The following is a 16,945-nucleotide window of genomic DNA, read 5'->3' on the forward strand; positions in this document are numbered from 1 at the left end:
CCACAAGTCCCAAGGGCCCCATCTCCCTATTGCAGTCCGGGTGTTCCAGGTAGTCGAGAACGAAATCTATGTGTTCCCGGAGTGCGCTCAGCTTGGGGATGGCTGGAGTAGTGTCACGCTGAGAGGAGTCCGCATCATCGTCATCGTCCTTGTTGGAATCTTCAAGTTGGGTACTAACATCTGCAACTGCAGATGCGATCTCAATATCAGACATGGTCTGATACCCAGGATCGCCCTCATCGTCGTCCAACCACTCACGTACTTTGTCCACATCAACATCGTCGCCATGTGCATGTAGACATGCATGGAAATCGTCCACATCAAAACCTAGGAAATCGTTCTCCACATCAGTTACAAGAAGCAGACAAGACCAACCATTTTCTAGAGTCTTGACAGGGACTTCCTTCCATGCACTGGCCCAGTTGTAGATTGCAGACTTAATGTTGTAGTGGCGAATGTTTTCCAAAGTCCGCTGGTCTCGAGTGTCCCATTCCTCCCTGCGCTCGTCCTCGTCCTCAAGGACAACTATCACCTCGTCCAAAAACTTCCTTCGGTAGCCTCTTCGTTGCCACGATCACTCTTTGGTCCATTGGTTGGAAGAGAGCAGTCGTAATTGGTGGCATAAACATGCACCTAATGTGCCCATTCTCAGCCACCAAGTCCTTGTCGCACAGGTGAGCAGGTGCATTATCCAAGAGAAGGAGGGTCTTTACCTGGTCGCGCGGGATTCCCGGTGTCTTCGCCTGGTAATTGATGACCTCCTTGATGAAATGGCCGTGGAACCAGTCTTTGAAGATCTGGACAGTGAACCATGCCTTCACAGAATGGTACCAAACGACAAGAAGGACATCCATCACCCCACGAAGACACCGAGGCAGCTTTGCACGGCCAACAATAACGGGCTTGAGCCAGTGCATGCCGTGAGCATTGGCACAACACAAAGCTTGCAGAGCTTGCGGCCAAGTACATGCTTCTCCGTCTTGTCGGCTAGAGTGTTTGTTGGCAAAGAACGATAGAATAAACCAGTTTCGTCAGCGTTGTAGACTTGACCGAGAGTGAGGCCCTCCCTGTCGATCAAGCCCTTCACCTTGTGCCGAAACTCCTCTACTTCATCCTCGTTGGCATCCAAAGTTTCGCCATGAGACTTACAGTTGATAAGGCCATGTCATAACTTGAACGCGAAGAGCCAACCCTCGGATGCCTTGAAGTCTGGGGCGTCGTGAAGCCTTGCGAGCTTCTCAGCAGCAGAATTCAGCTCCGTGCCACGCACCAGCACACCAGCAGCATGTTGCTGTCGATACCAAATCAACATGGAACAGTCAACTTCAGCATACCGGGGAGTAAACATCATCTTCCTCTCCATGTTGCGTTTGTTCTTCGACGAGAAGTCAGCCATGGACGGCCATGATGATGAGCGTGCACTCACAACAAGAGATGGCCGGTAAGTGGGGAGGATGCAGGGGCATTCTATCGGACGGCGGCGGAACTATGCACCAAAACACAGCTTGTCCGGGCCGGGCACGCTGAGTTCAAATTCCGGGGGAAAAATGTCGGATTTTTTTTAAAATTTTTGCGCTTTTTGGGCAATTTTAGGAATATTGAATCCTGGGACCAAAATGTCCGGTAAGTGGGGTGTCCGGAAAGTGGGCTTCCGGATAGTACTGCACAGGGATGACTGTACACATAAAACTAGTACACTATTACAGGTATTCATAATAATGTTACTGAAGATAAAATGGACAGCTGATACTGAAGATCATACATCAATTTTAAGTACATAAATAATGAACAATAATGAGATCTAATAATCTGAAGCATACATGAAAAATCAAGACAATAAACAGGCCTTCCTTAGCTTCAAGAGGTAATGAAACCAGATGATGTCATACAAAACAACCAGTTTATGTATTTAATATAAGGTACTGTATGTGGAAACATGTTAAAATTTAACCAATTCAAGCTAGCTTTACACAGGATAGATGGTGTGTGTCATTTTCTGAAGCTAATAATGGGAAAACTGGACTACAAATCTGTAGGCAAAGGGAGGCTACTTGAAGACTTTGTTATATCTGGCTGACAGCGAAAAATGAAAGAAATAACTCCCCCCGTAAAATAATACCTTTTAATAGCTTTTATGGCCTTAAATGCGTCATCCATATTGCCAATGGAGAGGTAGAATGAGAAGTTAAGCATAGCATCCTTGGTGGGTTTATCACAGTTCTCCAACCCAACAAAGTCACGCATCACCCTCTGTGTCACCAACTTTCCCTCTGTCTGTAAGGTTAGATATAAATTAAGAAAGGCTATTTAGTTATCTACCTATCTAACTATATGCTTTTCAGACATGGAATGGCAAAAAACAGTAACATCCACTCCCATAATGATAGTTCTTTTGCCTTAACCTGGCCCGGATTTTCATTCTTTTGCAGTTTATTTCATATATCTTACTGGCAGAAAAACACAATGCTATGATTCTACAACTTTTTCATAGAACTGTTTGTACTAACACTGTGCTACTGAGCAGTAGTTTGAACAGACATGTCAATATTACCTTTTTCTCTGGATTGTGGGCATTGAGGAGGTAGAAATATGGGACCTGTACCCCCATAAGCCTAGTGAAGGTTGGAGAGAGAGGGAAGGAGTCCTGGACTATGATGCCATGATCAGCACTCACAAACAGAGAAACCAGCATAACGTATGGCTGCAACAGGAAGTACAATGATATAACAGTGATTCATTCATTCATCACCTAATCCAGTGTTGCCCCATAAGAAGCATAGGAGCCCGGGGCTAGGCAAGCTGGTCCTGACACTTAAGATGAAACTAGCCTCACTCATCCCAGAGGAGCATTAAGTGAGCAATAAACTCCAACCACCCCTTGGAAATAAATAACAGTGATAATAAAGGCAATCTCCATTATAAGAAATGGATTAGTTCTATAGTATCACAATTACTTACATTCAACTGGTACTGTAAACTAAAGGGAACTGGCAAATCAACTTCAATGGCAAAACTTTGAAAAGGCAATTTTTCTTTAATTTACTGTGGACTTAAGAGCCTAAAAGGATGAAAAGAAAAAAGGAAGAGAGAGAAAGAGAGAGAGAGAGAGAGAGAGAGAGAGAGAGAGAGAGAGAGAGAGAGAGAGAGAGAGAGAGAGAGACCTACTGATAATGCAGACTCTGTTTACATTTATACACCCTTTTATTCAGCCCTATAATATTCACCGTTCTTTTCTCCACTCTCTGATCTTTTTCTCAATCTAACCTTCCAGACCATTAACTTAGATTTTATTCTTTGCCAATGTTTCATCAGTCAACCAGCCCAATCAGACATTACAACAGGGTGTCAATTTCCTCACTAATGTATTATGATGTCTTTCTCATTTCACTCTTGCTAACATCTGAAGGATTTTATTGAACTCAGAAGAGACTTTTCAAGTTGATGGGGTTGGATGCCCCTTTATCAACCCCTTCACTACTGGAGTGCTCTCTTAAACTGACGAGAATCATCTGGAAAAAGTAAGATAAATTTTAAAAAAAAGTCTCAGGGCTGAATGTTACAGTATTGTAGCTGCTAGGTAATATAATCAACTTTAAATTTATGGTCCACATACTAATAACTTACTCTTTCTTCCTTGTTGTTAGAAGAGAGGTAGTGGTTAGCACTATTCTTCTTGGATATATGGAGTGATTTAGCCTCACACACCAGCAAGCGCGGGTCATCGGCATCCCACATATGGGTCATCACAAAACGACCTCCCACCTCCCTCGCTGTCTCTCTCTTAGCCCTGTGCAGATATGGGAAAACACAACCCTCGAGTATAATAGCAATTTACAATAGGCCAATTTCTCTGGGCTTAAGGTTCCATGGCACCTTTTCCTTAACGATTCACCTCTGCATATGGCTAATTAATAGAGTATGCTTTTGTGTGCAATTCAAAGAAATACCTTACATAACAGAGTATCAGGATTATACATACAATAACTCACTCCTAAGACAGCAAAAATATGTTAATTCACTCTTACACATGACAATTTATAAATGCTAAATATACCAAAGTGTATCCATTCCTTAATTACATAATACATATTAAAAATCTGCTGTGACACCATGAAAAAATAATGCATAGTGTACTTTAACTTCATGTTTGAGTGGCTTCTCATGACTTCAGGGGAAAAAAAAATTGTAATCAAAACAGTAATTAATTTTTACCTCAAGTCTTGTTACTTCAAAAATCTACTTATTTCTGATCCTGAACTTATGGGCAACAATATTGAAATAACTGCTTATACAAATGCCACTCAACTCCCTCTCCCCTAAAAATAAAAAGCAAAAAAGGGGGGGAGGGGGACAGATGCAGCCTGCAGTCCATTGGGTTTAAGTTCAGATGGATGTGGGACCACAGTAACTTATACTGTCACCACCACCATTTTACCCTTACTTTCCACTAATAAATGGAAAAGGTTGGATACAGCACAAAGAACTGGAAGATAAAAGGAGACCTCATTTACCAATGGCATCCTGTAAAATACTATAACGGTAGGTCATACATCCCCTCACCCAGCACTTAGGCCAGCAAAACTATCAGACTACTACATGAAAAAATAGGCATCTTAAGTTAATAAAAATCTATCTATCTATTGCCAGACGCCTTCATCCCATGCGGGGTGGCCACAAACAAATTGCCTCCATGTTGCCCTGTCCCCCACCATTTCACTGCCCTGCTCCCAACTCACACCCCTCTCTCTCATATACCTCTCCACTCCATCCCCCCATCTCATTTAATTAAACATTCTCTCTCACCTATGATTTAGATCACCATCCTTAGAACTGGAGCTTTCTGCAGAATTTGGTGGCGCAGATCCATCCACATCATCATCCTCACAGCGACCAGAAGCAAAATTAAAATAGGTAATTGAATCATTTTCTGCATCCCAGATATACAGCTTGGGGTCAGGCATCAAGGAGGTCTGGGCTACAGAGAGGGAGACACGGGTGCCAGCTGAGTTGCATCGAGCTGATATGATCTCACCGAAGTCCTTGATGGAGTCACTTAGTTGCTTCCCCTGTGTGTGTGCCTTGGCTTCTCTGCATCAAATCACAGAATTAATCTTATTGCTGTATAATTAAAACTGAGTATGCAAAGAAATAAGCAACCCCCTAATCACTTATGGTTATTCACAGAACATCTGTAACTGTCAGATATGCTAAGCCTGAATCTCACATTACAGAGTGTAGTCACCGACGATAAAGAAAAATCAGGCATGTTCTGACATCGTCATGTGCTTCAGGATTTATCGTAACAAAATTGGAGGCTTGTCCATGTTATGTCATGACCAGTTTTAATAATACAATGTTCAGAGAACATCATAAACAATATTCTAACTCAATTTCCCCCACATTACCATCATGGTAGGTGGGGGCGCTCACCATCCACTTACTCAATGTAGTGCTGTCCTCAGGTGCCAGCCCTTTCCTCCCTTCCTACCGTTTTCCTTCCTTCCTCTTCCTTCTGTCTACAGGTAACACTACACTAAGTGACATGCCAAATGGTTTCCTGTACACCTGGAAACCATTTACGTTAGATGGTAACCATATAACCAAATTATGGTGCCTGGTGGTTTACTACGTAATTATGGCACTTCAATCGAATTGAGCTGGTGCAGGTTTATATCTAAGGGTGGTTGGGGTTTACTGCTCATGCAATGCCACTCAGGGATGCATGAGGCTGGTCAATCACATCTTAAATGTCAGGACCAACTCGCCTAGCCCCGGGCTCCTACACGCCTCATGGGGCAACACTGGGTTAGATGATGAATGATGAATGAAACATCAGGCAGGGTAAGAAAGAGCCTAGTTTTTTCACTTCACAACCAATATTAATTAGGTGATGTAGACAGCTCCAAGTACAATTTCCTTACAATATCCTGTCTCACTTACCTCCTTGACAGGTCCCAGAGTCTAACAACTCCCTGAAGAGTTCCAGTCACCAAGAAATTTCCACAGACATCGAGTGTAATAGGCTGACCCTCACTCTCTGGGAAGCTAAGGGTCTGCTTCACAGTGCCTTGGAATGACCGCACCTGTACAGTTCCATTTTCTATGGCATATATGCTGCCCTCATGAATTACTGCACTCTCAGCGTCGCATGCAAAAGATGCTGTAGAGGAATAAGTTAAATGCCCATCAGGAATGTCACCAAGCCTCAGAATATGGCTGGGATTGCAAAATATAATTAATATACTGAAATTTCCCATTAAATATTCTTAAAATTCCACAAGTACTACAGAGATATGATCATAAAATTATAATCATCATCATCATTATGATCATCACTGAAATGCCACTAAACAATCAGGTGTGTAGGATCTAGAAACTGAAAAGAGAAAGCACAGAAGTAAAACTATCACCAAAGTTCCCAGCACAATGGACCACAAAAGCATCCTATCATCATTTAAATCGACAAAATCTTCACTCCACCCTACATGCAAAAACTATCCACATTTTTTTTTCTTTTAATGTGGTAGGTGGGGGTACTCACCATCTACTCACTCGATGTAGTGCTGCTCTCGGGTGTCTGCCCTTTCCTCTCCTCCAACCTTCTTTCCTTCCATCTTCTTCTGTCTTTTTTTCCTTCATTCTTTCCTCATTCTTCTGCCAACGGGTGATTTTACACTCCCTCTCCTGTCTTTCTTTCCTTCATTCTTTCCTCTTACTTCTGCCTGTGGGTGACTCTACACTGAGTAACGAGCCAAATGTATTCCTGTACACCAGGAAACCATTTCCTACATGGGTGGTAACCATATAACCAAATTTTGGCGCCTGGTGGTTTAGTGGGTAATTACGGCATTCCAATTGGATTGAGCCTGTGCAGGTTTATATCAAAGGGGTGGTTGGGGTTTATTGCTCACATAATGCCACTCAGGGATGAGTGAGGCTGGTCACTTTCATCTTAAGTACCAGGACCAACTTGCCTAGCTCCGGGCTCCTACGCTCCTCATGGGGCAACGTATGATTGGTTGATGAATGAATGAATTTAGATGATTTTTTTTTTTTTTTTTTTTTTTTTTTTTTTTGTGCTCGACTCTGGGCATAGGCTTCTCAGCCTGCTCCCAAGGCCCAGTAGTCCTCCTACATATCGTACACCTCTACATGTCACCACTTCGGCGCTAACACCCACCGTCCATATTGAATACATGCTAGGGCTGTCTCATACAGGACTGGTGTATTGGTATTAGCGGGGGTATTTTTACAACATGTCGGCGGGTCTTCTGGTAGATCGGTAAACTCTGCCGTAATGAAATTCAAATCCTTAAACTGTTCCCTGCACCAGCGGGGATTTGAACCTGGGTCCGGTAGGACCGCAAGCCACCTCTCTACCGATTGAGCCACTTCATAAAAACTTGTGGGACAAAGTCATTCTGTCAACTTAAAAAAAAAAAAAAAAAAAAAGCCAAACTCTTATTATGTCTATTTCCATTTCTAATGCATTCATCCATTTTACTGTTTGTTGATTTTTTTGCCTCCTCAGTTTCCATACCTAGTTTTATCACATTTTCATTGACTACAATACATCCAGTCATGTTGTTTTCTTGGCCTTCTCCTATTTTACTCTATTCCTGCTACTTCCAAATTTTATTTGGCATAAGAAAGATCTCCAACAGAAGGGGTTACAAAACTACGAACCTATAACTCTTAGGCGTGTAGCATCAGAAGTGATCTCATAAACAACCATCTTCTTCATGTTCCAGAGCAGAAGGTGATCCAAAGTGTTGTGGACACCCCGTACTTGGATCTCTGCCCTCAGTTCCAAGTGGTTTCCCCCAGAAAAGACATCTACCGATAACTGCGTGGGTGACACCTGAACAACTGACACCTGGTATCATGAACAAAAAAGTATTATTAATCTTCTGTTCTTATTCTAAAGGAAAAGGACAATCTTGCATTTCTGCCTCTGGCTACAAGTTGCTTCCCATAGAAAAGTAATCTACAGTCAGCTTCACTAACTACATCAGCATCACTGAAATCTGGTACAATCATAAAAATATGTGTTACTCTCAAGTACTTTACATCCTGAAAAAAAGGATGAAACAATTTGAAGTACTTCTAGGTTTATCTGATTTCAATGAATAAGCTCTATTTCCTACTGTGTCTTGTTTCACAGTACCTTTTACTATTCATATGGAGGTATACTGAAATAACTTTCTTGAGAGGATACAAGTTTCAGCCTGAATTCAAGCCTCTTCAACGTCTCTGTCTTCATTTACACAAGATGAGGGTCGAAGCTCGGTTCAAACTATTGCAACCCCACAATAAAAAAATTTCAGTGTGTGCATATCAGTCATCCACTGTTTCCTATTCTTTCATTCAATCAAATTCATCATGCAATATGTATATGAATTCGGTGAATAAAACCCACACTTGTAGACGAAGAATATAATTACCAAACAGTTTCGGTGGACACTGCCACCATCTTCAGTGGTCAAGATAGTGAGAGGGAATGACATATTGACTATACAAGAGTTCCTTTTTATGCGTGTGTGTGTGTGGACGGGGGGGTAACGGTGGGGTGGGGTAGATTGTAAGCGGGGATAAACCCCAGGGGGGACATTACCGGGCAGGTCAGGTGTAATTCCTATCTGACCCTACCTGTGTCTTAGCAGGAAGGGACATTTCCACTAGGGACCTCATTATTGGATCTAGCTTGTACATACCTAGATCCAATAATACAAGGTCCCTAGTGGAAATGTCCCTTCCTGCTAAGACACAGATAGGAATTACACCTGAACTGCCCGGTAATGTCCCCCCTGGGGTTTATCCCCGCTTACAATCTACCCCACCCCACCTTTACCCCCCCTTCCACACACACACACACGCATAAAAAGGAACTCTTGTATAGTTAATATGTCATTCCCTCTCACTATCTTGACCACTGAAGATGGTGGCAGTGTCCACCGAAACTGTTTTGTAATTATATTCTTCGTCTACAAGTGTGGGTTTTATTCACCGTCTTTGATTATCACGCAAGAGTGATTCATCCAGCCTATATGAATTCTGTTTTCCAGGAATTATGAGACAAATTGAAACACATTAAAAAAGTTCATCCAGGACAAACTTCCACACATTATTTACTTTACTGATTGTACATGTGATTAGCTGGTGGTAGATGGTGGTGACTCAGCCATTCACTTAACGTAGATGTTGGAATGATGATGATGCTCTTACCTTCATATATGTAAGTGTTATCAAAATTACTTTCTCTGGTTTATTTTTATTCCACATGAGAATGTATACAAGCTAAAGTTTTAATTATACATACCAGTACATGTATTTGTAGGAAGTGGGCATATCAAAATTATGGGTCAGCTGCACATCAGGATTTACATTCAATAAACACAGTCTTGCATAGTCTCTTCCTAAGATAACTTAACAACTCTGCAATGAAATGTCAATGAAATTACTTCTAAGGGTTCATACAGATAAGGTAATCAACAGTCACAAAACAAAACAAATATCAACATGCCTGGTCCTTGTAGCTGGCCACCATGTGTTGTTCATTCAGTATGTACACATCCCGAACAGTATTTACAGCCAACAAGTTTTGAGTGGTGCCCCATGTCACCTGGAATAGTAAAAAATATGTATAGAGCATTCAAAAACACTGTGGCACTTATTCATTATCATCACCTTCAGATCACATCAATCCACCACATAACAAAGAATTCTCCCAATGTTTTCTCCTTTAACATAATGATTATCAGCTTATTCCATTGCAGTCTACCATATTTATGGATTTCATCACACAGTCTTGTTCTCTGCCTGCCTCTTCCTCTTAATATCTCTGGGTTGCCACTCTGTTGTCTATGTTGACAATTATTTTTAAGGAACTCCACTTCCTAATAAAATCTATATTACTGAATTAAAGATTTCATTGTTCAATACCTTGTACATGCTTGCATGCATCAACATTGTTCACCTGTTTATGACTCTTTATGAGCCACAATTTTTGGCAACATCTCTATTTAATCCTTTAACCCTAAAGTCCTTTTTAATTTTTCTGGCCTTCATACCATGTCTTCTCGGGTGTGCCTCGTGATCTCTCACTGCTTTCGCAGATCTGGATTTTTTCTGTGTTCACACTCTATGATCAATTTACCTAATTTTCATTATGCTCCATTGTTTCTACTTGTCCAAACCACCTCAGTCTTTCTCTATCCATCAAATTACCAGTGCATTCAATTCGTAGCTGGTCGCTCACCTCCTATTTTGCAACTGTGTCCTTTGCAGCTCTGTTATTTCCCTTAATTACTTAAGTTTCACCTACTGTAAAGCTTTACATTTCTCACATAAACAATGTACAATTTTTTCCTTAATGTGAAAATATAACAACATGCTTACACTGCATATATTGAGGAAAATTCAAAAATCAATTTACTGTAATCACTAAATGCCAAACAGTACATGGGACAGACCTGCTTGACTGCACCAGAGATGACGGTGGGATTCTGAAGTTTCCAATCCCTCTCTGGGTCCCTGATATATTCCTCTTCTTTTGGGGGACTCTGCTCATACTTCCACATGGCTACACTGCCTAGGCTGGTTCCTGCACACAGGATTTCTGCAAAGTACAAATCCAATGAAACTTAATGCTTATGTCATACAGTCAGGTTACTTGGTATGTTCCTTAACAGAATCACATGGTAACTAACATGAACATTAAAGTGTTTTGGTTTCACAGAGCCATGAATTGTCCATCTGAAAGAATTACCATATACTGTATTCCCATACAGCCGAGACATGGGCCAGCAAACCCTTGGTCTCAGTAACTCAAAACCACTTGCATTTCTTTTGCCAATAGCTGAAGCACGTGAGATACAAGCTGAGACACGAAATATTCTTTTTGTATCGGTAGGTCACTTACGTTTATTCTGTGAATAGCTGAGACACATGATGTACTCTTGGTCTCGGTAGCTGGGGCCATTTAAGCTGAGCACATAGTTATCTCCAGAGTCCAGATTCCAGAGTCGCACTGAACTGTCTCCTGTTGCCACAGCCAGTAACCCAGCACCTGCCCATGTCACCTGAATATCTGTTGTTCTTCCACTCAATTTTACCTGAAATAGTCACTTCACTTTAAGGATAAACTAATTTAAACATTAATAATTTTACAGTTTGCTACAAAGTAACCACTTTGCTTTTTATTTTGGCTAATTATAGATAATTTTACTAATGGTACACTGAAGACAAACTTATGAAATAAAACTTTTTAAAAATTATCACGAATTAACATTTTTTTTTCTTTTCTTCATTTTTTTAAATAACAGAACAGAGGAAGGAAAAACAAATGGGGGAAAAAAAAAAAATCCATACACCAGATTACTGGTGTCCTCTGTTCATAAAATATCTGTAACAGTTAGACTTGAACAGTTGTAGGTTGAAATTTGGAGGAAAACAACTCTGGGGAAGCGAGTTCCAGGAGATGCAGTTCAGGGAATGAAAGAATTCTGATAGGCGGAAGTTCTGCAATATGGTTGAGTGACATTCCAGTCATGAGCGCTACCAGATGCCCGTGTAGCACATGATTATGTGCAGGCACAATGTATTGCCAATAAAGTGGTGGTACTTTTCTAATCCATGTTATAAACTTGCAACATATACAGTATCAATTTGTATAAAAGTAAAAAGGTTATTTTCACTCAACAGGTACAGTACAGAAAAAATACATATATTCATAATTTTCAGCAGCTGTCTTTACCTGGCAAGGATGTTCAAATTCACATTTAAGTCTGATTCACTGCTTTAGTCCAAACCAATCATTCATACCAAGACAATTAACACAATCAACCATTCTTGTTAGGTTCCAAGGATGCAGTTAACAGGTACACCGAATTTAACTTTGTCCAATATGATATTTGTTGCACATGAGGTAAAAAAAAAAAAACATCACCCTAATATTGGAAGAGGACTAATTGTGTTATATCTTTTGAGTGACTCACCTTATTAACTTCTGTAACTGAGCCATCCTGGGCAACAGAAAATTGGCCGAGCACCATGCCTTCCGTTATGACCACGAGGAGGTTACGTGACTGATGGTGAAGCAGCCGCTTGATGCCTCCATCAGCCTGCAGCACCTCAACACAGCTTCCATTCTCACTCACGTGGTAAAGTACACCTATCGTACAAAATTAAATACTGTATAGTTACAAATACACACTTAAACAAGCAAACAACACAAATGTAAACACATACATACACCATTACATATCGAATACCTACCATACAAAAACAAATAATGTATAGTTACAAATACAAATATAAACAAACACACAACACAAATGTAAACACATACACTTACATACACCATTACATGTTGTAAGTTTCACACACAAATGAGGAAAAAAAACATCTGTCCACTGCCATAAGTAGTACAGTAATATATTCATTTTAAGGTTTGTATCTTAAATAGTACAGTAATATATTCATTTTAAGGTTTGTATCTTAAATAGTACAGTAATATATTCATTTTAAGGTTTGTATCTTAAATAGTTCAGTAATATATTCATTTTAAGGTTTGTATATTGACAGCTACCTTTCACAAACTGCCTTTATCACCTTATTCTGTTATGGAAAAGAGATTGTGTGGTGATCGTGGTAAGTCTCTTAATTCTCATTACCATAGAATCTTTGGAATCTTAGCAAAATAAGTAGAAAAAGTCAGTAATATACCGGTATATATCAGTGAAGAATTGTACATTATGCGGGAAACGTACAAAAATCATTGTATACATGGTACATTGCATAGGCTGTATTTCCTGTACAAATTTCTAAATACTAATTAAGACTGTGGAGCCATATCTGAGCAAGCACATTACAGAAAACAGTGTATGGTCTTTTGCTTGTTTCACAGTGTTGAGATTATTGAAATGGATTACTTCTATCAACATAAGGAAACAGTATTTACTGTGAGGATACAATACTTACAGTCTGACTCCTCTCCAGGTCAGACTGAATTAATCAATCAATCAATCAAACAATCAATCAATCACTCTCTCTCTCTTTCAACACTCACAACACCACTTCAGCACAAAGATGTCTTTCACACAGAGTGCAGCCTCTCACCAGTAGATGACCCTAAGAAGAAGCTGAGGTTGTCTTTGCCACCAGAAGCCAGACTCAAGCGCTTGTGGCCTGTCCGTGGTCTCCAGGAACTGAAGATATCCAGTGCTCGCTCATCCCCACTCACTGCTGCTCGTGCCAGACCACTGAGATAAATGGAAAATTATGTTGCTTACTTGCTTAGCTTCTTCAGTGTTGTGCCATCTTCTGTATTTCATTCCTGCTACCACCAGATGTTTCCATTTAGCTCATGAGAGATTTTACACACTGGGCATGTCAGATATAGCCATCATTAATCATCATTACAAATGACACCAAAGCGAAGTGTCTGGAGGAAAGAAAGAAAGAAAGGAGGAGGAGGAGGAGGAGGAGGAGGAAAGTGAGCAAATAGTGTATTTCTTCACTGTAGTGTCAAGACATACTATATTAAACTTTTCTATACAGCTGGTTCTGCAAGATAAGGGAACTGGTAAATCAGCAACATTTCCATGCTTTACTGAGGAATGATAATACTAAAGAAAGGCATAAAAAAGGTGGCCCCTATTGGTCTAAGTTTGAGGGAGTGTTTGGGTTAGGTAACTTAGGTTTTCTGCTCACAGCACATATCCAAGACTTACTTGATATCAAGTGTGGGTATATTCTTGTCGGTGCTGGTGGTGACTCTATACACCACCTGCACCAGTGGATCTTTCAGCTCATGGGTAAACACTGTTTGCAGATTACCTGAGTTGTCAACACGCCACCCAACGGTGGCACCTGACTGCAACAGAAAAAACAAATGAAAAGCAAAACTTCATAAATATTCCCTATAACTATGAATAGGTATTGCAAGAGCTACTACAGTATATCCCATTTCAAGACTCACATGTTAATACTGTAACTCACCACATCTATATCCCAAACATATTCAGTTATAATATTATGTGGGTTAATATTAAGGGTATATCTAAATGAGTCTCAGTCACTTGAATGAACACCTCAATTACTTGTAGGAAATTGGACAGGGTTGATGAATAAATCTACAGTAGTCCAGTTTTCAACATTAATCACCATCTCCAACTCTCTTTCCACAACTTATTTTAATTCTATCATAACCTTCACAGGTAGCTAGCAAAATAGTAATAAATAAAAATAAGAGAATATCAATAAAAACTTACTCCATCCGCTGATACAAGTCTAGTTCCAGCAGAACTAAACATAAGGATGGATATAGGAGCACGATGAAGACTCTGTATTTCATGAAGTTCATGTTCATGGTCATTCCATAAGAAAAGTTCCCCAGATTCCCAGCCAACTGCCAATATCCTCTTGCTGGGATGCCAAGTGACTGAAGTGACTTGTGCTGTAGGGTGAGGAGGGATCTCAACTTCATCACACAACTTGCCCTGGAATTATGTGATACACCATTAGCTCACAAATAACTGAATGCTATACTATGATACTTTTCTTAATTAATTCAAGTTATGAAGAATGCTGCACACATGGAAAGTAGGATTATATTTTTGCAACAGTCTATCATTTACTAACTTTCAAAAACTTAGTACTGTACTGTAATACTGTATCTTATCTCAAAATGACACCATATGTTTCCTCTTGAAGAATCCCCATACTGGTGTTGGTCATAGTATGGCTGCTGTTTTCTATGGAGTGGAAGCTAATCTGACAAAAACAGCTAATTACTTTCAAACAGTTACTGATGGCTGTTGGAAAAAAAGAAAACTGAGATGTTTAATGTGATCTGTAACAATGGGAGTGTCTTCGCTTGAACTCTGACTCTACGTACAATCACTCAGACAAAGGATCACTAAGTGACTGTACTGTACTTGTGGCTGAATGTTTTGTGCCTAAGAGTGATGACTATGTGGCCAATTACCAAGCTTGCAGTCACATTTCATCCTCTGTGAGTGAGAAAATGGCTGACAGAATACAGCATAACTTGTATGAACACCATCACAATGATTATGTCATTTGGAATAATAGGCTACTCTTGCCAAACCTAGATGACTTTTCAACAGATTAAGACTGACCTCTCATAGTCAAAATATTAGTAATAATCAACATCAACAGCTCCTTGCTTAACCTTTTCACCCTGCCACTGTATATAAGAAAACTCTTTGAATCAAACAATATTTAAAAACTTAGTGATCAGCTACTGCACAGTACTGTAGAGTATTTTACGATGTTCACACGATCGGACTATGGTTACATAGTTAATCCTTTCACTGATAAGGGCTTGTCAAATCTGATGTGAGCCAGAATAAAATTCTTACATGCACCTAAAGACTGATGGGATTAAGAAATTTACCTCTAATTATCTAAATACCTGACCTGAAATGCTGAAGGAGACAATAATAATATTGTATCTATTTACTGCTCTGCACACATTTCAAATAGCTTAACATATCAAAAATTACTTTATGAAACAATGATATGTGACATTAACTTTAACCCTTTCACTGGTACTGTCATACCTATGTACTGAATTCTGGCTTATGCCAGATGATTAAATTCTTCAGTGGCAAATCTCAAGCAGTCAGTGCTTTAAAGTCCTATAACAACAAATAACCATGCCTTTACTAGCATTCCTCCTGTGAGTCCCAGAGGACCATGTGACCAGGAGGGCCCAAGGCTAGGCTACTATAGTCTAGACTAATTATCCTGTAAAAGACCATCCTACATCCCTGGCTGTAGTCCAGACTAATTATCCTGTAGAAGACCATCCTACATCCCTGGCAGCATTTATATAAAATCCTCTGGCTACCATTTGGATTGAATTTATGGTTTATTAGCACATGCTCTCCTTTGACCCAAAACTTCTTCCTACCGTGCCACAAGGGCACCTTATGGTACTGTATACAATTAACAGTCATCATGACAGCCTGTACCGGTATATGTCTGAACCACTGCAGGATCAGTCATTATCATACAGGAGAGACAGGTCATACCTCACCAAACTGACTTAGGATGGGCTGGTATTTATTATAGAGTCTGCCACACAGTTTGTAATGGGGTCTATATAAGCCTGCACTACCAGAGGCAATGTGGGGAATCTCTCTTAGGTTCAACTGCAACACGTTCACATGTGGAGGACACAGGTCCATGTTTGAATCTCGGCCAGTGCAGTGATTAGTAAGTTTTGTACTGGTATGCCCTTTACAAGTTACCGTATCTTATCATGGACCCTAATAGCCTTCTTGACAAAATGCCATATAGTAATATATCCACATAAAATACTACCTCTCCTGTGTAGACGTTGACTGCTCCTCCTTTTTCCTCACTGTAGGCAGCCACTGCCAGGCATGTTGCTTGAGGGTGCCAGGCCACCTGGGTGTTGATGGCACTGGTGTGGGGACTGTCAACTATACAATCAAAGTACAGTGACATCTTTCACCTGCAATGCAGTATTTTATATTAGTAGCCTACCTGTCTGTGTCTTATTAGATAATGGCAAAAATTTTTGTACCAATTTTTAACCAATGATGTGTTGGATGAAAAGGAACGACTCGTAGACTATATTTTACATGAAAAATAATAATGGAGAAAATGATGAAGACCTTTCCTTTAATGTCAGTCTATTTCTATGAATATCAACCCAAAATATTATATATAAATATGTATTCTGACAAAGTATAATTATGGTACCTTACTCAAAGGATGCAAGTCCCGACGTTACACATAAAGACATTTCCAAGAATGTACAGAAAGACAGTCGGGTTAATAACGTAGCTGTGATTCTTTAAATATCCATAATGTTCCCACCAAGCTCCTACGGTGTAAATTCACGTATCAGACAGTAAAATTAAGAACAGCACTACAAGTATTGTCCCAA

General features: G+C 40.1%; 1 protein-coding gene across 1 annotated transcript in view; it reads right to left on the bottom strand.

Moving 5' to 3' along the window:
• rempA (intraflagellar transport protein rempA) overlaps positions 1 to 16,500 on the bottom strand; it is a 30,842-nt gene extending 14,342 nt beyond the window's left edge. The window contains exons 1-14 of the mRNA XM_080284741.1: positions 16,354 to 16,500; positions 14,274 to 14,501; positions 13,734 to 13,876; positions 13,120 to 13,262; positions 11,997 to 12,172; positions 10,922 to 11,114; positions 10,473 to 10,618; positions 9,524 to 9,622; positions 7,687 to 7,876; positions 5,941 to 6,160; positions 4,804 to 5,088; positions 3,625 to 3,787; positions 2,552 to 2,701; positions 2,120 to 2,274 (exon numbers count right to left, since the gene is read on the bottom strand). Of these exons, the coding sequence (XP_080140867.1) occupies positions 2,120 to 2,274; positions 2,552 to 2,701; positions 3,625 to 3,787; positions 4,804 to 5,088; positions 5,941 to 6,160; positions 7,687 to 7,876; positions 9,524 to 9,622; positions 10,473 to 10,618; positions 10,922 to 11,114; positions 11,997 to 12,172; positions 13,120 to 13,262; positions 13,734 to 13,876; positions 14,274 to 14,501; positions 16,354 to 16,500 (2,438 nt within the window). The remainder of the gene's footprint in view (positions 1 to 2,119; positions 2,275 to 2,551; positions 2,702 to 3,624; positions 3,788 to 4,803; positions 5,089 to 5,940; positions 6,161 to 7,686; positions 7,877 to 9,523; positions 9,623 to 10,472; positions 10,619 to 10,921; positions 11,115 to 11,996; positions 12,173 to 13,119; positions 13,263 to 13,733; positions 13,877 to 14,273; positions 14,502 to 16,353) is intronic.
• Between the last annotated feature and the right edge of the window lie 445 nt (positions 16,501 to 16,945).

Source organism: Coenobita brevimanus, chromosome 102, assembly GCF_032717465.1.
Source record: "Coenobita brevimanus isolate Jiangsu-jjx chromosome 102, ASM3271746v2, whole genome shotgun sequence".
Classification (NCBI taxonomy): domain Eukaryota; kingdom Metazoa; phylum Arthropoda; class Malacostraca; order Decapoda; family Coenobitidae; genus Coenobita; species Coenobita brevimanus.